Source organism: Rhinolophus sinicus, chromosome 17 (genome assembly GCF_057876585.1).
Source record: "Rhinolophus sinicus isolate RSI-liver-muscle chromosome 17, RSI-T2T, whole genome shotgun sequence".
Taxonomy (NCBI): domain Eukaryota; kingdom Metazoa; phylum Chordata; class Mammalia; order Chiroptera; family Rhinolophidae; genus Rhinolophus; species Rhinolophus sinicus.
Window position 1 is genome coordinate 1629046 of NC_142517.1, and position 22416 is coordinate 1651461.

At 57.1% G+C, this 22416-nt stretch overlaps 1 protein-coding gene across 3 annotated transcripts in view; it reads right to left on the reverse strand.

Moving 5' to 3' along the window:
• Positions 1-22416, reverse strand: part of TRPM2 (transient receptor potential cation channel subfamily M member 2) — a 46210-nt gene that overhangs the window by 13221 nt on the left and 10573 nt on the right. For all 3 annotated transcript variants that reach the window (XM_019745729.3, XM_019745725.3, XM_019745731.3), the window contains exons 6-20: positions 22130-22296; positions 20274-20454; positions 19043-19104; positions 17808-18008; positions 15455-15557; positions 11367-11488; positions 10790-11119; positions 7140-7277; positions 5848-5977; positions 5534-5679; positions 4636-4748; positions 4040-4253; positions 3286-3404; positions 2649-2781; positions 2141-2312 (exon numbers count right to left, since the gene is read on the reverse strand). In XM_019745729.3, coding sequence (XP_019601288.3) covers positions 2141-2312; positions 2649-2781; positions 3286-3404; positions 4040-4253; positions 4636-4748; positions 5534-5679; positions 5848-5977; positions 7140-7277; positions 10790-11119; positions 11367-11488; positions 15455-15557; positions 17808-18008; positions 19043-19104; positions 20274-20454; positions 22130-22296 — 2331 coding nt within the window. The remainder of the gene's footprint in view (positions 1-2140; positions 2313-2648; positions 2782-3285; positions 3405-4039; positions 4254-4635; positions 4749-5533; positions 5680-5847; positions 5978-7139; positions 7278-10789; positions 11120-11366; positions 11489-15454; positions 15558-17807; positions 18009-19042; positions 19105-20273; positions 20455-22129; positions 22297-22416) is intronic.

Consider the following 22416-nt stretch of genomic DNA (forward strand, 5'->3'; position numbering starts at 1 on the left):
GGGAAGGAATGTGTACAAGTGTCTCTGTCTGCAGATGACACGATCTCCCGCAGAGCAGACCCCAACGAGTCCACTTAAAACTATGGAAACTAATGAATCAGTTCAGCAAGGTTCCCAGATACAAGCTCCATATACAAAATACAATGTATTTCTATCCACTAGCAAGAAGCAATCCAGAAACAAAATTAATACAGTAATTCTAGATATGGCAGCATGACAAAGAATAAAACATTTTGGAATAAATCTAACAAAAGGACTGCCAGTTAGACACTGAAAACTACAAAATGTTACCGAAAGAAATTAAAGATCATGTTCACAGTCAAAATCCTAGATGCCTTTTTTGGAGAAATTGATTAAGCTGATCCCAAAATTCACATGGACCCAAAGGACCCAGAAGCCAAATCAATCTTGAAAAAGAAGACGTGAGTTGAAAGACTCACATTTCCCAGTGTTAAATCTTACTACACAGCTGCAGTAACCAAGGCAGTGTGGTCCCGACACAGGACAGGCGTAGCCATCAATGGAACAGAACTGAGAGCCTAGAGACAAACCCTTTCAATAATGGTCGACTGATTTGTGACAAAGGTGCTGAGACAAGTCAATGGGGAAACAACAGTTTTTTCAAAAAAAGATGCTGAAACAACTGGAATTTGCATGCAGAAGAACACTATTCACAAAAATTAATTTAAATAGATCGAAGACCTAAAGTAAGAGCTAACGCTATAAAACTTTTAGAATAACAGCATGGGAATAAATCTTCATGACTATGGTTAGGCAATGGATTCTTCGATATGCCACCAAAAGCACAAATTACAAAAAAGATTGATCAATTGAACTTCCTCAAAATTAAAACCTTTTGTGCTTCAAAGGACAACATAAAGAAAGTGAAAGGACAACCTAAGAATGCCAGCATATATTTACAAACCATATATATGGTAAGAGACTAGTATCCATATGTAAAAAACTCTTACACCTCAATAAAAAGACAAAAAACCCACTTGAAAAATGGGCAAAGGATAGGAATAGACATTTCTCCAAAGAAGACACACAAACAGCTCAGTAAGCATATGAAATGCTCAACAGCTGTCAGGTAAATGCAAACCCAAACCACAGCGACACGTAAATGCAAACCTAAACGCCAGCGGGATGGCTAGGATGAAAAAGTCAGACAGTAACAAGTGTTGGTGAGGATGTGGACAGGTCGGAACCCTCGTGCACGGCCGCCAGGATAAGGTGGTGCGGCTGCTGTCTGACAGTCTGGCAGTCAAAGTCAAACACCGAGTCACCAAGTGACCCAGCAGTTTCACTGTGAGGTATTCATCCAAGAGAAAAGAAAACACACGTTCACACAAACACTCCTAACTGTTCATCGCTACATTGTTCACAGTAGCCAAACACTAGAAACAACTCAAATGTTCTCTGCTTATGAATGAATGAAGAAACAAAATGTGGTCCATCCAGTGGAATACTGTGCAGCCACAAAAAAGGAACGCAGTTCTGATACTGCTACAGCATTGACGGATGTGGGAAACACTGTGCTAAGAAAAAGAAGACTGCATGGTACATTATTCAGGTTCTACACAATGTGCAGAAAGCCAAATTCTATAACGATGGAAAGTCAAGGGCTGGGGGGAATTGGGGTGACCACTAACGGGTGAGGGAGGTCTTCTAGGGGGAAGCAAATGTTCTAAATTTAGATTCTAAAATGAGTAAATAACGAAAAAGCTCAGTATACCAAAAGCGGTCTCTCCATCCAGAGAAGAAGGAAATGATTTCTGACCGTGGTGGAAGAGGACTAGGGTGGAATTAATGTTGGGAGGGGGTATCAGCTGGTGTCCCAGGCCACACCCTTAGCCCACCTACAGCTCCCAGCTCAGCAGCAGCTGCAAGGTACAGCTCAGTACCCTGCCCGGCCCGCACCCCAGCGGATGCCATCCCCCAAGGGGACCACGGTGCAGCCGCTCCTCTGCCCTGGGCACTCCGGAAGCTCCTGCCCCCAGGGCAGAGCTGAGCAAACAGGAAACACTACTGCCTGTCCAGTGCAATGAGGCGTCCAGTGCAATGAGGTGGCAGGACCTCTGCTGGGCGGGGCCTCCTCTGCCCACCCCTCCCCCCCCACCCGTCATAGGGCCACGCCCACCATCGATGTAGGCTGGGATCTGCCCGAAGATGGTGAGGTACGACTGGTACACGACCCCCCGGAAGATCCAGTCCACCCGGCTCTCGTTGTGGATGAGGATGGCCTGCTTGGCCACCCCGAAGGACACGACCCACACGGCCAGCAGGAAGAGGAAAAAGAAGACGTCCTTCATCTGCAGAGAGAGCAGGCACAGCTGCAGCCACGCATCCCACACGACCTGCAGGTGCTCAGAGCAGGAGTTCCGGGGAGACAGCCCTGGGGCTGCCCCACACTCTCAGGGGGTGTTGGGCACCCATGATGTGACCATGACCCTCAGAGGGCAGCAACATGAGCTTTAATGGGATAGGGAATGAGCTGTGGAGATCAGGGAAGGCTGCCGGGAAGAGGTGACATACAGGCAGAGACCTGAGAGGGGCTTGCCAGGATGTGGGAGCCCGGGGGCAAAGTGGGCGTGTGTTTAAGCCCCGGCGCATCTCACTTGCCACTGGCATCAGCCCCTCCCCCTTACCATCCGCTTCAGGATGATTATCTTGGGCCCCAGCGTCTTACTGACGGTGAAAATGTGCATCAGCCGAAGACAGAATATGATGAAATCCAGAGACAGGATGACGCGCCCGGTGTACAGCAATGATGGAATCAGCCTGGCCCGGGGCAGAGGCAGGGGCCTCAGCTCCCAGCTCCCAGGCCCTGTTCCTGGCCGCCTGCTCACCTGCCAGAGCCCATGTGTGGCTCCGGGGGTGGCGGGGGGTGGGGGTGGGTTCTCCATAAAGGTCCGGAAGCCCCGCCCCAGGCAGGGCAGCCAGCCGTGCCGGCATCCTGGGATAGGAGGCTGGGCAGGGTCCCTCACGTTTTGTGCAGAAAGGGGATCATGACATGGTGGCATGGGGACTGTGTCCATTATGCAGCCGTAATGGATAGTGGAGAGGCCAGGGCTATAGCAGGAGGGAGCCGCAGGGCTGGGACGACGCCTGTGCCCGTGGGCAGCCATCTGAGGTGACAGAGACCTCTCCATAGCCGTCCTCTGCTCCTCAGGCAGTCCTGAGTAGGCAGGGTCACCACTGGACAGACGATGCATTCGGAGGAATGAGCCCCAGGGTGGCCGGGACAGACCCCTGCAAGCGCCCTGAGGGCAGAGGGCCGCTCACCTGCAGGTCAGTCCTGCTATGAAGAGAAGGATGGCAGTGATGTCCAGTTTATTCCAGAAGTCACTGAAGTACAGCAGGGCCATCTTCACCAGCCCGCAACCGTCAGGGTCGTAGAGGAGCTGTGAGAGGATACGTTTGGCAGGCCTGGCCTGTGGTCACCCTTGTCTTACCCGCAGTAAAATGCTGGCTCCTTCCTGGAGAGCAAGCTGGGAGGAGACGGTTCTCACCGCCCCTGGGTCAGGAAGAGCTGGAGAGGTGACAGGTGACGCAGGAGGTGATGCCAGGCTCCTTCAGCGGCCTGGCCCCTGGCCCTGCCCAGTATGCAAATGTGTGTGCTGGGGAAGCCCCTCCCCGTCAGGAGCCAGCTAGCCTTCCTGCTTCCTGCAGCAGCCCCAAGAGGACGGTCAGACCCACGGAGTGAATAGGCAGCCCTGTGTGGCCTTCCTGTGCATCCATAAGACCCAGACAGCTGGGGGTGGGGCAGGCAGCCCCATGGGAACAAGCAGATCCCTTCTGGGAGGGGGGCAGACGCAGGGAGCAGGGCAGGCCTTGGGTCTGGGCTGCCCTTTGAGGCTGGGGCTCTGGCCTCTGTGGATGGGGTGTGGCTACAGGAGGCCAGGCCCCCAACCCCCCATACCCCAGACACAGCACCAGCCACCTGCACCTCCACCCTGGGATCTCAGACGGTGCCCAGGGCCCCACAGGCCATGGCCTTCAGGACACTGAGAGGACTGAGGGAAGGGCTGGGACGTACCTGCCGCAACTCCTCGCAGGCCAGGGAGAAGAGCCAGAGGTAGACGAGGCACTCGCACCTGGAGGGCGAGGGCTGGAAGTCCACCATGAGCACGTAGGCAAAGAGGCACAGGAAGCAGAAGTAGGACAGGATGTTGAGGTGGAAGATGACCACGGGCGCGTTGAAGAAGGCGCGCACGCGGGCCAGGCAGCAGGCCGCCTGCAGCCTCTTCTCCCTGGGGGCAAGTGCGGGGTGAGGCCAGAGGGTGCCCCAGGCCCCCGGCCCACGTGCTCAGCAGGGTCCCACATGTGCTCATGCCACATGGCTGGGAAGGGAGGACTCAGCCGGACAGGCAGCTACAACAGAGGGGCCCAGAGAGGGAGACTCCAAAGGAGCCCACAGCCTGGATCCATCAGGGCGATAACAAACGCTTGCGCCACGTGGGTGCTGGGGGGGACGGGGTACTCAGGGACATGGGGGATGGGTGGGCTGTGAGCATCACACAAGTGGGGTCCCTCCTGCTGCCTCTTGCCCGCACGCATCCCCCCCATTCCAGGCTCCAGGCACAATCGTGAGGATACGTGTGACGGTGCCCACGCCCCTCAGCCAGGCAGCACCTGAAGGAGACCAGGCCGGTGGTGAGCAGCGGGAAGAGCAGCATGCACAGGAGCACCCGCCAGAGCCCGTTGTCCACACAGAGCTGGCCCCACCACACCTTGGTCAGAAAGGCCTGCGGACAGAGGGGTCAGCTTCAGGGTGGCAGCCACCGCGCCCCCACCCTGAGCCCAGCTCTGCGCCCCGCCCGAGGGTGAGTGACTCCACACGCTTGAGCACAGTGCTCTCTGGGCCCCAACCCTGCAATGCGGTGGGTGGCAGCGGACGGCCCCGCCATCTGCCCGGTGAGGACGGCTGCACTGCCCCAAGGCCAGGGTGGAGAGGTGGGTGAAAAGCCAGATCCCGGCTCCAGGGCCCTCCTTCCTGGCTCTCCCCAGCTGGCCCCTGTGTGTGTGCTGGGAGGGTGGGTGACAGGCCTTTCCCCAGGTGTTCCCAGGCCTCAGCGTAGCGGCGCACGGCAGTGCTGCATGGACATGTGTGAAGCTGCTCGAGGAAGCAGCAGTTCCGAGGGCACCAGCCACACGCCAGGCCTCCGCTGGGCATGGAGCAGCTACCTGCCCTCAGCTCCAGGACAGGCTGCCCCTGCCCACACGTCCCCCCCGAGGCCCCAGGTGGGGGACTGCTGCCTGGCTCCTGGGGTCGCCCATGTAGGAACAGCCTGTGTGGAGGAGACCAACAGCCCTCGTGACCCACCGCCAGCTCGCACTTAGTGTCACTTCCCTTCTCTGCGAACAGGGAGGAAAGACGGTCTGTCGGGTCTGCAACATGTGACCCGATGGGCTAGGCACTGTCCCTGGGTCCCCGAGGGGCCCGAATGCATGAACATCTGTGCCAGCTGTAGGAGTGGGGGCTGCGTCCCAGCAGCTCCACATCTGCTCCTGAGGCCACACAGAAGGTCACCTGGACACCCCCGTGAGACATGAATTTCATGCCGTTGGCCTCCAGCGCCAGCTGCAGGCAGGTGGTCTTCCCCCAGGCCTCCGACACGCGGATGAGCAGTTTCTGCGCTCGCTCCTCATCCTTCCGGTAGCATTCGGTGAAGACCCCTGACAGAGGAGCAAGGTCCGTGTCACAGCAGTGGGGTCCCCATCACTGATGCCGGGGACAGTGTCAGAGAGCAGCCCCTCCAGATGACACAGCCTGGACAGGACGAGGGCTGAGACCGGGACGTGGACCCCAGGGTGACACATGGGCTGAGTGTGGTCCCAGCTCACCGATGGCTCTCTGCTCGTACTCGTCCGCGAGTGCCAGCGTGTCCTCGGAGCTGTCCATGTCCTCTTCTTCCCTCGAGAGCTCCTTGAGGATCTTGCTGCAGGCCAGGGCGGCGGCTATGCAGTCCTGGCTCTGAGGCACGGAAGCCACGGTGAGGACCAGGCAGGGTCCAGCCCGGGGACCCCACACCCTGCCTGAGGTGACAAAAGCAGAACCCTCGGAACCGCCCAAGCCGCTGGATGACCATTTGTGGTTTCTATCTAGATAAATCATTTAGGTCACCCCAAATCAACACATAAGCTCTTTCTGGGGCCCAGTCTCCTGCACAGACAGTGAGAGTGGTCTGGGGGCTAGGTGGCCGGCTTGCCCGCCCATAACATGGACTAAACACACCTGCCAGCACGAGCCCCAGAGCACCACAGCATCTGGTCCACCCCAGGTGTGGGGCTGAGGGTCAGAGAGCACCCAGTGGGAGAAGTGGGACTCATGCAAGTCCCCGTCCAGGTACAGGGTTCCCTGCCTCGGTGGTACTGCCAGTGCCAGGCACTGGAGGAGAGCCAAGAAAACCTCAGGGAAGGTTCTCGAAGCCCAGCCCAGAGGCACTGGGTCTGAGGGCAGCACCGGCCCAGCAAGAGGGTCTGGTGTCACAGCCTGGTGCTCTGCACTTTGCATCCCGAGCCCCGCGGTGCACAGCTGACCGAGGCCACAGTCAGGCTCCGCCCAGATGCTGACCCACCATATCCCTGGGGAGAGGGCGGATACCCCCCCAGAACCACCACCAGGCCGCTCTGCTGGTGACACTGAGGACTTTGGAAATGTCAGCACTGGAAAACAGGGGCCTCTCTGAGGAAAAATTACTTCCCCTTTAAGAGGAAAATGAGTTTGAACCGGGCTCAGGGCAGAGCAGCGGGCCTGCTCCCCATCCACATGGCAGGTCAGTCACCATCGAGGTCCCACCAGCCAATGAGGACGCACGTGGTCCCTCTGGGCATGGAAATGGCCCTGCAGCCTCTACTGAACAGGACGGCCACAGCCTGTGCACTGAGCACAGAGCCTGGGTGCCCAGGGAGGACTTGCCCAGAGAGCCTCCGCCTGTACAGAACGGCAGTTGTGGCTCACCTTTTCCAAGTTCTTTTCTTGCCTAAAGCCAAACCCTCTGATCTGCACGCTGGGTCCCCTGAGTTCCTCCCCCCATAGCCATGTGCCACCCCACCTGCTGTCCGTGCTGGGGTCTCTGGTCAGGCTCCCCGCTGGAGCCCTGTCACTGGTCTTCCATGGCCGTGCATCTGGTTACCTGAGCCCAAATGATTTCTGCCAGCTCCCGCCGGTTCTGGATGATGGCCCAAATGAGAAGGTCACGGACCGGGTCCACGGTGAAGGTGACACGGTCTGATGAATGCGGGTAGAGGGACTGGAGACACACCCCTTGCACCTGGAGAATAGCAGACAGTCACAGCCCCCCACCTAGGTCCCCACTAGCATCAGGTTTCCCAGGGGCGCTGGTGGGGGCACAGGTCCTGAGCACAGCCCCACACCTTCTCAGAACCTGTGTCCCTGGAGGGTTTGCCAGGTGACCTGCATTTTCAAAAATTCCCTAGGCAGTTCTCATGCACATGGGGGTTCCAAAGCTGTCACTCCATCTGGATGTAAAAACATCCAGAAAGCGGGTTACCAGCTAACTCTTGCACTAACATTTGTAGGTGCCGTTGCACAGCAAGCAGCTCAAGGGCCCTGAGTCTCCTATGATGGCATCAAAGCCTTTTCCTCTGAAGAAAAATTCTGTTTGTTACGAGACAGGGCTGTAAGCTTTGGGCCCACCAGTGTCGCCTGCAGAGTGGAGACCCTGGTTGCATGTGAGCATGTTACACAACCGATGTAGTGACACAAGAACCCAGGTTTGGTGGCTGGTCAGTGAGTACACACATCCTCAGACAGCCTGGGGACACGTCCCAGGGGCAGACAGCATGTGCCACACACATCACACAGAAAATCCCACTTTCTTTAATGAGTCATTTTGGAAATTTCCTGAAAGTTCACCTTTATAAATTAGTTTATCTTCTTACATTACAGGCGTGGTTAAGTGTGAGCTCCCATTGCGGACCTTCATAAGACATCCCAAAGGGGTATCTTAAATACGCTGGAATCAAAAAGCAAGGAACTGTGAATATAAAAAGCTGGGCCACAGACACGTCTTTCTCAGGCACAGCTTGCTTGGGACAATGAACAGGTTTGAAAACCTGAAAGAAGTGGATCATTTTCTAGCAGAGAAAAAGACAAAACTCAACCTAATCTTAGAACACACAGAAAACCTAAACAGAGAAATCCTTAGGAAAGAAACTGAGGAAGTTATCAGAGCTACTACCCCAAAGGCACCAGGCCCCGGTGGACGCCCAGGGAAGTTTGCTGAGCTTGTAAGAAGCAGTGAATTCCAGCCACATAAAATGTTCTGCAGCAGAGAGAGAAGGAAGGCTTCCAACAGATGTTACAAGGCTAACATAAACTTGATACCAGAACGTGACAAAGACAGCTCCAAAAATAAAACCGCAATCAAAGGCTTAAATATTCTCATGTAAAACCCCCGAAAATATTGTCAGTAGAATCCAGCATCATATTAAACACACATTACACTGCAATCAAGGTGAGAGTCAAAGCATGAATAAAAACCCTCCCCTCCTACTGCTGCAGCGCATGTGCTGAGCGCCTCACCCAGACGTGGGGGGATATTCTGACCTGGGTGAGCAGAAGTGGGGTCCTGGGCACCGGGGAGATCGCCTTCCATGCATAACCTTTTGTACTACTTGAAATGTTTAGGAAGGGCGAGTTATGGACTGAAGAGTGTGCCCCAAATTCCTGTTGGAGCCCCCTCCCCAAATGTGACTGTATTTGGGTCTCCAAGGAGGTGGCTGAGGTAAAATGGGGTCCTTAGGGTGGGACCCTGATCCAATAGGATTGTTGTCCAGGAAGAAGAAGACACACAGGTCGGCCTCCCCGCCACCCCGCCACACACACACAGGTGCCCCAGAGAAAGGCCTTACTTAAATCAGCCCTGCAGGCACCACGGCCCCGGGGTTCCCAGCCTCCAGAACTGTGAGCAATAAATGTCTGTTGTTCAAAAGCCCCCCAGCTATGGTGTCCTGTTATAGTCGCCTGAACTAAGAGAGAAACTAGTACTGAGAAGTGAGGGTGCTGGGGTTACAAAGACCTAAAAATGTGGAAGTGGCCTTAGAACCGGGTGATGGGGAGAGGCTGGAAGAGTTTAGAGGCGCAGGCTCAGAAAAGCTGAGGTTGCCACAAAGGGACTGTTGGCAGAAACAGGGACATCAAAGGTGATTCTGGAGAGGTCTCAGATGGAAACGAGGACCATGCCGCTGGAGACCGGAGGAAAGGGGACGGGGTTATAAAGCGGCAGAGAGCTCGGCTGCATGGTGTCCTAGTGTTTTGTGGACAGTAGGGCTTGTGAGCTATGATACCGGATACTTGGCTGAGGAGACTGCAAAGCAGAGTGTTGAAGGCGCAGCCTGTTTCTCCTGACTGCTTAACATAAACTGCGAGAGGAGAGATACACGGTAAAGGCATTTTCAAGCAAGAAGGAACCAGAACGTACAGATTTGCAAAGTCCTCAGCATGTCTATAACGCACAAAGCAGGAGAGCACATCTATAACGCACAAAGTTCTGGCGAGAGCACCAAGGCGTGCTGGCTGGAAAGCCGCTCGATACACAGATGCCGGATGTGGAGCCTGGAGTTAACCCGCCATCTCAGCAGAAGCCAGGGAGAGACAGGATTATAGCAGTGGAGACGCTGGCTCTGGGATGGCAGGGGACAGAACAAACGGGATGGGATGAAGGAGCCTGTGGGACTCTGAGTTTCCACAGAGCTGTGAAGCCATGAAGGTGTTACCTTTCAAGTGAAGGAGGGAAAACCCTGAAGGTCGTACAGGCCACCACAGGCCCATGGGCGAGGATGCTCAGCTTCATCTCCTTGGGCCAGGAGGCCACCCCCCACTGCCTAAGGGGCAAGGCCCAGTGCTACGGAGACCACAGGGGTGGCAGTGCTGCCCCCATGGCCCAAAGGCACATCCGGCTGCAGAGAATTACCTTGAGCCCCAGACCCACGGCATTTGCCCCGTTGGGTGTCAGGCTTGCTGGGACCGTGACCCCTGCCTCCTTCCCGACGTCTCCCTGAGCAGTGGGGATTCTGTCCTACGCCTGTCCCACCTCCATATTTGGGAAGCACATGGCTGGGCTGGTCTCACAGGTTCCCAGCTGAAGAGGCGTCGCCTCAGGAGGGATGTGCCGAGTCCCACCCCTGTCTGGTTTCAATGTGGCCTCGGGCTTTAGACTGTAGAGTGGATGCCGGGAGAGTGAAGCCCCTGGGGGCTGTTGGAATGAGTGCATGTGCTTTGCATTCGAGAAGGATGTGCATTTTGGGGGGACAGAAGATGGAATGTTACAGACTGAGCTGTGTCCTCCCAAATTCGTATGTTGAAGTCTTACCCCCATTGCAATAGGACCTTTACGGGGGGTGATGTAGGTTAGATGAGCTCACACTGTGGGACCTGGTCCAATAGGACTGGTGTCCTTAAAAGAAGAGAAGTGACACCAGCGCTGGCTCTGTGTCAGAGCACAGGCACACCAAGGACAGGCCGCAGAGACGGCAGCGTCTGCATATGGGCGGGAGAGGCCTCACCAGAAAGCAGCCCTGCAGGCACCTCCATGCTGGACTTCCAGCCTCCAGAGCTGTGAGAAAATACACTGTGTTGTGTAAGCCCCTCCCCGCACCCCACCCAGTCCGTGGCATTTTGTTAGGGCAGCTGAGCAGACGAGGACCGGGAGTGTGTTTTTTCTAATAAAAACACCAGCCACATTGTTTTAGAACATGCTAAGGACACGGCAGTGACCAGGCACGAGGCCAGGCCGGGCGGGGCCACGTTACCAGCACGCACGTTGAGTCTGACGTGGGGCCCAGGCAGGCACTGCGGCTGGTCACTGGAGCGGGGCCGGGGGTACAGTGGCTGCGTGAAGTCCCCCAGCAGCTCCCACAGTAGCTGGGTCACGTGGTGCATGAGCAGGGCAGGTGTCGGGGGCTCCTTGGCCAGCACCTTCTGCAGTTTGCAGTGGAACAGGCAGGCGGGGTCCAGGTGCTCGTACAGGTGCAGCAGCGTGTCCCAGGTGACCAAGTCCTGCAGCCGCACCCCGTTCTCCAGGAAGAGTTTCACAAACTCGGGCTTGTTGGAGATGAGGGCAGCCGTCATCATGGGGTGCAGCTCTGAAGGCTGAGAGAGAGGACTGTTGGCAGGGGGCTGCCCCTGGTCACCACCTCCTGTCATCCTGGCCTCAGTGCCCTCAGATGGGACAACTGCTGTCTGCAGTTCAGGGGGAAGGAAACTTGCCCAGGGCCGCCTTCCACCAAGGAAGGGGCTGCATCAGGAGGAGGCTACCTCCAGGGCCCGTCCTGCCTCCGTGGCACGACGCGCGTGGGCCCAGCCGGCCCACAACCAGAGCAGCCCCGAGAAGCCCTACCTTCCACTGCCGCTCATCCGTGAAGATCTCACTGCGGGCAATGTCCACGCGGTTCCACGCCACTGCCAGCTTCAGCTGGTGGTCCCAGTTCTCGTGCCCAAAGTGGTCACAGCTCTGAGAGGCTGCAGGTAAAAGCACAGTGCCCAGGGTTTCCACCTGAGGCTCAAAGCCACTTCTGGTCAGCACTGCTGCCATCTAATGGAGCCACAGAGCAGGGGCCCATCACCAGCCATAGCCTTTCTGTATTTTAATCGAATTACGTGCAGAGCTCAGCGGCAAACTGCTCCCCACGCACGCGCCTTCATAAGAGCACTTCTCCTGTTAGGATCAGGGACCACCTGGCTCCCCCAGCTCCCCAGCCCCACCCCCACCTCAGGTCCCAAAGACGGCACCTTTACGTTAACCTTCGAAAGTCATGGCCACAGAGCATCCCACTTCATTGTTGCCTTGACTGCAAAACCACCACCTCACCCAGGGTCTCAGCACAAGTGTTTTGCCCAACTCATTTCTGCTCTCTTTCTGCCTTAACATATTAAAACGTGGGTTGTTATTTGGAGAGGGAAAAGAAGAAACTCTGACCCTTACCTCACAGCACACACAGAATTAAGTGGCGTGGACCCTGGACCTAAGCTGACAGCTTCTACAGTGAGCAGAGGAAATATGCACCCATGGGACGGGCTGTGAAGAACATGAGCCAGAAAGGAACAAAACAGTACAATATGAGCCTTCTGCTCTTCAAGGACACCATGAGGGAGGCTGGCAGGCCACGCGCCGAGGACCCGGCTCACACATCTGGCAAAGGGCTTGTCCAGGGCTCCTATGACGCAAGGATAAGACGACAGGCACCCGAGCGAACATGGACCAACGGTCTGAAAGGCACTCCACCAACACGGCAGACAAACGGCCACCTCGCCCAGGGAGAGACACTCATCAACAGTCACCCGGAGGCCACACTGAGGTGTCACCTCATACCCACGAGGGTGGCCACAGTCTAAACGACAGATGGCACCACATGTTGGGGAGGCTGCACAGCGAGAGGTGAAACAGTGCCATCTTTCTGGAAAACAGTTTGGAAGTTTCTTATAAAGGTAAACATACACTCACCCTAAAGACCCAGTCATTCCACTCTCAGAGGTGCACCCAACAGAAAAAGAAGCAAATATCTGGGTTCAGAATAGCCACAAGCTGGAGGCCACCTAACTGTCCGACAACAGATGGAAAACAAATGGCGTGTGCTCACGATGCAGCACCACTCAGGACGCAGCACCACTCAGGACGCAGCACCACTCAGGATACAGCACCACTCAGGATGCACATCACTCAGGACGCAGCACCACTCACGGCAGCACCACTCAGGACGCAGCACCACTCAGGACGCAGCACCACTTAGGACGCAGCACCACTCAGGACACATCACCACTCAGGACGCAGCACCACTCACGGCAGCACCACTCAGGACGCAGCACAACTCAGGACGCAGCACCACTCAGGATACAGCACCACTCAGGATGCACATCACTCAGGACGCAGCACCACTCACGGCAGCACCACTCAGGACGCAGCACCACTCAGGACGCAGCACCACTTAGGACGCAGCACCACTCAGGACACATCACCACTCAGGACGCAGCACCACTCACGGCAGCACCACTCAGGACGCAGCACCACTCAGGACACATCACCACTCAGGACACATCACCACTCAGAATGCAGCACCACTCAGGACGCAGCACCACTCAGGACGCAGCACCACTCAGGACACATCACCACTCAGGATGCAGCACCACTCACGGCAACACCACTCAGGACACATCACCACTCAGGACACATCACCACTCAGAATGCAGCACCACTCAGGACACAGCACCACTCAGGACACAGCACCACTCAGGACGCAGCACCACTCAGGACACAGCACCACTCACGGCAGCACCACTCAGGACGCAGCACCACTCAGGACGCAGCACCACTCAGGGCGCAGCACCACTCAGGGCGCAGCACCACTCAGGACGCAGCACCACTCAGGGCGCAGCACCACTCAGGGCGCAGCACCACTCAGGATGCAGCACCACTCAGGATGCAGCACCACTCAGGGCGCAGCACCACTCAGGGCGCAGCACCACTCAGGACGCAGCACCACTCAGGACACAGCACCACTCACGGCAGCACCACTCAGGACGCAGCACCACTCAGGACGCAGCACCACTCAGGGCGCAGCACCACTCAGGACGCAGCACCACTCAGGACGCAGCACCACTCAGGACACAATACCCACTCAGCAGCAAAAAGAAACCGAGTTCTCATACAGAGGTGAACAACGTGGATGAATCTCAAAACCGCGGCACTGAACAGAAGAAGTGAGACACAAAACAAAATACAACATCTGGTTCCATTTACATGAAGTTCTAGAACATGTCATTGATCTGTAGTGACAGAAAGCAGATAAAGGGTCACCGGGGTGGAGTGGAGGGAGATTTGATGACATAGGGGCACGAGGGAACTTTCTGGGTGAGGGAATGGTCCTGTGTCTGGACTGTGGGGGGGACATGGGGTCCACACACACCTGTTAAAATTCACCCAGCAGTAAACTTAGAGTGGGGGTTACTACATATAAACGGTACCTCAGTGAAGTTGTTTGTATAAAGGTTATCACCGAAAAACCCCACACGTATTTATAACCACACGTGTCTTCACAGACACCCACAGAATTAAGAGGGAGCTCCTTTCCGAAACTCCAGGGGCCCACTCCCTTCTCCTGCGCAACCACTTACGACCAGTTATGCTGGATGTGAGTACGCTGTCTGTCTCCCGGGGCCCTCACAGTCTCTTTGTGCGCCCCCTGCACACGTGGGGTACCCACAGGCTGTCCTGCACAACCGAGCTGTGCCGAAGCATCTCCCTAAAACTTCTTACTGAGGATAGCAGAGTCCACGGTGCTCAGACCTTAACTGTAAAGCTCCACGACTTCCTACTGCGTCTACACCTGCGTGACTACCACCATTATCAGGACAGGAAGCACGCCGGCACCCAGGTGCGTGCACATGCCCTCGCTCCCCAGCCGCCCAGAAGTGACCACGACTACGGCGTTAGCTGGTCTGGCTCTGTGTGCAAACAGAGCACAGTACTTGCTGCCCAGGTACGTGGGGTCTATTCTGGGCCACGAGTAGGGTCCCCCTATAGTGCTGTGCACTGATGGTCAGGCCCAGTGTCCCCAAGGGCCCCTTGTCACCGCCTTCAAGGGTTTCCCCAGACAGGGGCTGCCTGGTCTCCCTCCTCTCGCTCCTTTGGCTGCTTCAGAGAAGAAGGCAGAGAAGAGACAGATGCTTCCACTGCCATCTGTGGGGGGAACCCCTTGGACCCGCCCGCACCCAGATATTCACACTTGGCTGTCTGGCCCTCGGCCACATGGTGAGTCAGCTCCTGGTCCCACCCCACAGAGGAGGGAGCCACTCTGTTGCTGAAGCAGCTCTTCCCAGCTCTCTGTCCCAGGAGACTCTCCCTAGACGAGGCCTTTACACGGAAGTCTCTAGTCTCAGTTTTAACCGGTTCACAGGTCAGAAGTTTCATGGGCCAGTGAGACGGGCGTGGAGTGGACGTACAGAAATAAAGGTAACGTTGGACAGGCCACCAGGGAAGCTTTCTGCTGTGCGTCAGGGTCAGCTGGGGGCCGTGTCCCTAGCTCAGGCGTGCGGACACCAGCAGGAAGGCGGGAGAAGAGGGAAGAGTAAAGAGTGTGCCCTGAGAGAGTGAGCCAGAGAGCAAAGGGCAGACGCAGGAGAAGCACCCGAGAGCTGTCTGTCACGAGGCCCCTCTGCGTCAGACTGGCCTGCCGGGGAGACAGGGAGTTCTAGCATGGGACCAAGTGTGGGGAGTCAGGAGTGGGCCTTCCACGCTTCTTTCTTCCTACCCTGAAATTTTATGAGGAGCTAGGATGGCCACAAAGGGTTAAATTAGTGTGGGCTGTGCTCAGATTTTATAAGAACATGAGGAAGGCGCCTGTACCGCAACATTGGTGATGGGCACCCACCTGCCAGCGGCCCCCTGACCGGGGTGTAGGACTCAGGGTCCCCACTTTGCCTGACCCTCACCTTTCAGCAAAGCCTGCAGGATAGCCATGTCCACATCATGCTGGCCGTCCTTGCCCTCCCGGAAGATGGTCAGCAGCTGCCGCCTCCGGACAATGTCTTGGATCTGCAACAGATATTCCCAAGTGAGGTACGCAGTGACGAGCGGGCCTCCGGCCCCCTCCCAGGGCACCCAGAGAATCAAAGCCAAGACACGGAACTAGAGCCCTGAGCACGCATCCTGCCTGCCTGTGTGGCCAGGGCCACCACCGTGCCTCCCCATGGCCTGGACAATGAAGATGAAAGTGCATAAGGGACAAATATGCAATGTTTGAGAGTGGTCTGTCGCGTAGAAAACGTAACCCAAGCGTAAAGAATGTTCACCTTACCCATGAGGCGATGTCTGCTGAACGCCCAGCATTGTTTAATATAAAATTTCTCTCCCTGGTCCTCCCATCTGGGCCCTGCTATTCCTCACCAATCTGCCTACCTGCTTACCTGCCTACCTACCTACTTATCCATCCATCCATCCATCCATCCATCCATCCATCCATCCATCCAGCCAGCCAGCCAACCAGCCAGCCATCCAGCCAGCCAGCCATCCAGCCAGCCAGCCAGCCATTACACATCCATCCATCACCTATCCATCCACCTACCTGTCCATCCATGAATGTATCTATCTATCCACATTATCTATCTGCCCACCCTTCCTATCTTCCTACTTACCTACCCTACCTACCTAGCTACCGTGTTCCCCCCAAAATAAAACTGTGTCTTATATTAATTTTTGCTCCAAAATACGCATTAGGGCTTATGTTCAGGGGATGTCATCCTGAAAAATCATGCTAGGGCTTATTTTCCGGTTAGGTCTTATTTTCGGGGAAACACGGTATATATCTATGTACCTATTCGCTCTATCACCTATCTGTCTGTCTGTCTGCCTGCCTGCCTACCTACCTACCTATCCATCTAGCAATTACATTGTTTCCTGGCTGCTACCAGTTGCCTGTACCAGTCGCTACTCCCCATAAGCCCTTCCATGGCTACCCAAAGCTTCAGACCCCTCCCTCACCCCCAGGCTGGCCACACCCAATCTTGCAGCGTGTTGCTCATGCTTCCGTAGGGACCACACCTCACCTAGCAGGTGCCTTCACACACCCACCTCCCCTTCTAAGACCCCAACCTTCCCCCTCCCTCGGGGTCCAGCTTTCACGTCAACTCCAAAATAGCCCCTGGTCTCCCCAGCCACCCAACCCCCCCAACCTCCAGGCAAAGTGTCTCCTGAACTTAACCAGCCCTTGGTTCGCATGATAGCAGCTATCATCTTGGGGGCACATATGTGCGGACACAAACGAAGTACGTTATACAGCTGACTTCATCCCGTCCTCCGAGTTTAACCATCATTGTCCGTATTTGACAAGCAGGAAGAGCAGTGCTGAGAGAGGGCAGATGTGCCCTCCAGACACACAGCTGCCTGGGGCTGGCTGTGAGCCCCCTGACGAGACCCCCACAGCTGGTATCCACGTGCACCAACGGCAGCGTCTGAGGGAAAAGACTGGCTGCTCACCTGCTGCCCATGTACTGCAGACCCATATGCTCCTTTGCTGTGTGAATCACTGCTCATGACCATGGAGCTGGGACCCCTTCCCCCACACGAGAGTGATGACGAGGGGTCACCCCCGTGGCACGGCTGAGACTGTGTTGTCTGGAGGCCATTTTCAGGGCCTCAACTCGGCAACGGACAGTGGATTGAAACGGGTGCCTTTTGACAACAGTGGGTTCAGTTCTGAGAACTGCTTGAATAATTTATACACTAACTGAGGAAAGGCCCTAGGGCTGGCCTGCCAATCCGAAATGGCTGGTAGGGAACGGAGGTGAAGCTCACAGCCCGGCCTGTGTTTTCACAAACTGACCTGACCTGGCAAAAGCAGTCTCACAGGACATCCATGTCTAATGAGGTCACCTGAGACCACAAGCGCTCGCCAGGCTGGGAAGCTAGGCTGCCTCCGGCTGCTGTCCAGCTGCAGTGCCCCTGCCGCTCACTCACGGCCTCAGCACCGGCCAGACCCCTGGCCTGCAGCCCAGCAGCTCCTGTCCCCAGAACAGCTGTGCCTCGCACCTGCACTGTCCCAGCCCGGGACCTGACGTTCAAGACCCACCCTCCCCGGGCAGGACCGCGTGCTGCCTCAGCAAAAGGCTGCCCGCCTGCCCTGTGCCCCTGGCCGGCTTGAAGCCCCCACCCTCTGCAGGCCACGCTGTGCCCACCCCAGGCCCGCCAGGCCTCCGTTTCTGGGTCCCTGTGCCCTGGTCCTTCTCACCTGGCTACCAGTGCCTGCGAGTCACCGTGCCTGGTGACCGACGTGCCTGCCTGCCTCACCTTTTTGGTCCACTCCACCATCATGCCTTCGGTGAACGTCTCAAACATCTCCTGGAAAAACACAGCCAGCTTCTGCTGAATCAGGGAGATGGTGATCTTGGAGATGGGCAGACCGGCCACCTGGGCAATGACGTCGGCCACGCGGCCTGAGCCCTCCACAACCACACAGGGCGTGCCGTGACTGATGGCGTTGTAGATGGTCTGCAAGGCGGGGATGCACCGTGAGCCAGGATGAGCCCGCCCCACTCTCACACTTCCTGAACTCTCCAGGGGGCTTAATGATGGGCCTGATGGGTTACCATGAAATTTACTGGAAATTCTGGCAGCGTGGCAGCACCCACTGCTCAAAGCAAGAGGGGGCCAGTCCTGGTGTGCTGCGGGGGGTGCGCCTGCCACACCGTCTCCTCCAGGCCTGTCACTCAACAGCGCCAGAGTGAGAGGACACAAGAGCGTCTCCAGAAAGACAAGGCATTGCCTGGGCTGGGGTCCTGCTCCCTTGTTGGGGCCCAGGGTGAGACCAGGATGACAAAGGGAGATCCCCGGGGACCCAAGGTGAGCTCAACTTCAGGAAGGGCCCCTAACCCCAGCAGAAGGATGCCTGTGTGTCAGGACGCAGTGTGGGTGCCATCTGTGAGACAACCGCGAGGAGGATTCTGCTAGGGGACCAAGTGGGGACCAGCTGTGTTCCCGTCCCCCAGGAGACCCCCAGAGCTCCATGTTAAACTCCTAGGATTAGTCAACATAAACGACATTTTCTATGCTCTCCCCGCAAATCTGCAGGCTGCCACATCATATACTGTCCTATAGCACAGAGACCATGAACAGTGACCGCACACGGTGGGGCAGGTCTGAATACAGGTCAAGGCCACTGAAGGAGGGCACCAGCCTATAGACCGCTGCTGGTCCCACGGGGCTGGGCAGGCCAAGGGCTTTTGCTTTCGGGGAGTCTGGGTGCAGGTTTATAGAAATCCCCCAGTCCTGGAAGCAGGGGGCCATCGGTCCATCCTTGCCACAGACCCTCTGGAGCCCCACTTACTGGCCAGGGCGCCCTTCCCCCACCTGGAGAGGGCCCTGCCACATGGTGGACCACCTTTGCTCCACCTCATGGGGGTCAAGCTCCTTGCCCTCCCTTGCCAGTGACCCACTGGGATGCTGGGAACAGCGCTCTGGGCCAATTGTCCCACCTACAGCAGGACTCGAACCCCAGGGGCCCGGCCCACACGGCCAGTACTCACCTGCAGTGTGCCGGGGCCCCCCTCCAGCACCACACAGACAATGGGGATCTTGATGGCCACGCCTAGGACGAAGCAGTGAGACCCAAATTGGGGGGCGCGGGGGCTCAGAATGCTCCACCCGCAGAGACCGCCCTGCCCGCCAGCTCCCACCTAATCACGAATCAGGTGGAAGCACCAGTTGGGAGGGCATCACAGGTGCTAAGCAGCTATTAAAGGCTCTGGGGGCAGGTGACCTGCTTGTTCCACATAAGTGAGCACACAGTGGAGAGCCCTGTGCCGTCTCCTCTCCCCACACCCGCTCGCCATGCTGCTCCCTTTCTGGGTGGGAGGGGAAGGTGTGCACTGTGGGCAGCAGGCAAGGCCAGGGCCCCAGCCGGTCACCACAGGCCACAGCGACCTGCTGGCTTCTGTCTGCAGCTGTTCCTGGTGTCTCAGGTCTGGCTCTGGGACACGTCGACCAGGTGGGCATAAGGCACCTGGTGGGCATGGGAGCACAGCAGGAACCTCAGGCCTACGTCGGACGTTCAGCCCCTGCCCTGAGCCAGGCGTCTTGTGAAGATGTCAGAAATGTCTTTCCCCGGGCAGCAAACTTTCTCCCCAAGTGCCAACACGGTCTCCCTGTGCCCACAGACTCGCACACCCCAACACTCCACCCAAGTTCTCAGTCAAAGCAGGGTGTTCAAAGTGTGGTCCCCAGGCCAGCAAGTCAGTGTCTCCTGGGAATAGAAAGGCAAGTTCCCGCCCACTCAGCCCTGCAGGGTACTCCGATGTTCCATGTGCCGCGGAGCTTAAACCTCTGCTCTCGCGATGCCCGACCAACCCGGCACAGAGCTGGACCCTCCCTCATCTCAGGCCCTCCCTCACCCTTCCTCACAGCATGTGCACAGCCTGTGTACTTGACCCCACTGCCCCAGAACCCATCCCGTCCCACCCACCAGGGCAGAGATGACAGGCCCCCATGGCCCACGTTCTTATCTCTGACCCATTGGTTACGTGACTACAAGATGGTCTCTGACCTGAGACTGAGCAGAAAAGCAGGGGCGTGCCCTGACTCCCTCGCTACTTACACGGGGTATGAGACGACCCCCCACCGAACAGATGTAAGGAAATCCACTTGTTCTGACCGTGCACCAGGCACCACCCATGCCTGTGGCGCATCCTGGCCACGGCCAGCTGCACCCCCATCCCGTGGCCGGCCCGGTCCCCCTGCCCGCAAAGCGCGCTCCCTCACCCCCTCCTTCCTTTGTCTGCTCCGAGATGAACTTCTCCAGCCTGGTCCTTAGCGGGATCTCCACCCCATAGCGGCCGTGGGTGCCGTCGTCCACCAGGATGAAGTGGGAGTGGTTGCTGTCCAGGCAGGTCAGGTGCCCTTGGCCTTCCTCGTCCATGATGTACTCGGCAGGGAAGCCGCCCTGGGGACAGTGGCCACAGAGGAGTCGGACACACAGATGGGAAGTTCTGCATCGTGAATGCTGGGAATGGGGGCCTCGAGGCTGCGAAGTGACCCCTGGAGACATCAGGTCCCAATCCCTGAAACCTGTGAATGTAACTATTCTGGAAAAAGGGTCTTTGCACATGCAGCGAAGTTAAGGATCTTAATATGGGAAGATTACCCTGCACTGTCCAGCTGGGTCCTAAATGCCGCCACAACAGTCCTTAAGAGAGAGAGGAACAGGGAGATTTGACTGCAGAAGAGAGGCCATGTGACCAGGAGGCAGAGACTGGGGTGACACGGCCACAAGCCAAGGCTGCCAGCAGCAGCCACGAGCTGGAAGAAGCAGATGGCTGCTCCCTACAGCCTCTGCAGGACGCACAGCCCTGCCATGAGCTGGAAGAGGCAGGACTGCTTTTCCCTACAGCCTCTGCAGGACGCACGGCCCTGCCACAACCTGGAAGAGGCAGGACCGCTTTTCCTTACAGCCTCTGCAGGACGCACGGCCCTGCCACCATCTTGATTTTGGCCAAGTGACATTGTGCTCGGAGTTCTGGCCCCAGAACAGTGAAACAGTAAGTTTCTGTCACTTTAAGCCACCCGGTGTGTGGTTATTTTCACAGTACCCAGGACTCAGACCCAGGAAGGTGGCTGCTGGACCAGCACACACAACCCGTGTTGTCCACGTAGGTGGCTGTCACCGGAAGTCTTCTGAATTCGAAATGGAGAGAAAATTAAAGAGTGGTCTTGGAGGTCAGCCCGTCTTTCCTGGCCTCACATTTCCACTCTGTGGAATGAGCTGTCCTTCCAGCTAAGCACGTCTGCGTCCAGCACAAAAGGAAGACAAAGGCAGCTGGCAGGCTGGCCACGTCACCAGCATCTGGGACTGACGAGAGGGGTCACCATCCCCAGGACATGGGCACAGGCTGCTGCTGCCCAGGAGGGGAAGGGCTGCCCCCACACTTCCCCACTCATGGCGCAGCTACGAGAAATCCCCCTCAGCACCCCTAGTGAGTCCCTCAAACTCTCCTGACTCTGGGATCTAAGTGGACGTGCGCTCATTATGCCAAATCTGCTGAATCCTTGAAAACTCTGATTCAGCGGATCAAACGATTTTTTCTAGCTCCAGTCTCCACATCAAGCAGTGGCTTCCCCTGTTACCCCAGTGAAAGGGGAACAGGACTGCTCTGTCTCCAGCCTTACACAGCTCATGCCGGTGAGGGCTGTCCACAGGCTGGGGGGACCTTTCAGTGCAGGGATTTAAGGGTGAAAGGTCAGGTTTTGCGAGCAGACAGTCTGGGTTCAATGTAACCCAGATGCTCGTCGCTGGGGAATCTCGGCCACGCCAGTTCCTTCTGTCAAGTCCATTTCTCACCTGTGTGGCTGTTAGGATGGCCAGTGGAGTCTCCCAGCCAACTCTTATGTGGACCCAAGCTGTCATTGGGAGGTAGGAAACCAGAGTCCAGACAAGTTAGCTACGTGTCCTGGGTCACCAGGACCTGCGGCGTGGGGACCTGAGCCCAGCTCTGCTGCGTCCCTGTCCAGCCCCTTCCCTCTGTTCTGCACTGACCCTGGTGCCCACTGCCGTCCCCGTAAGACCCCACATGCCACCTGCTCTGAGCCCGCCCCCTGCCCGGCTCGGGCCACGCACTCACCGTGGGGTGGACCAGGCCGTCGCGGTTGTGCACGGTGCCCCACGTGGCGATGCCAATGGTGACAACCTCACCTTTGTTGTAGCTGCTGCTCAGGCTGAAGTTATGCACAGCCTCGCCCACCTGCTTCATTACGCCGGTGTGGGTCCCCCCGGTGATAATCCAAGCTCCTGGGGGGATGGGCAGAGAGCTGAAGCGCACAGAGCCGGTATGACCCCCGCCACGCGCACGCCTGCCACCCGGGGCCCAGGAGCCTGTGCCGCTCAGGCCCGTTTCCACAGGGCCACCAC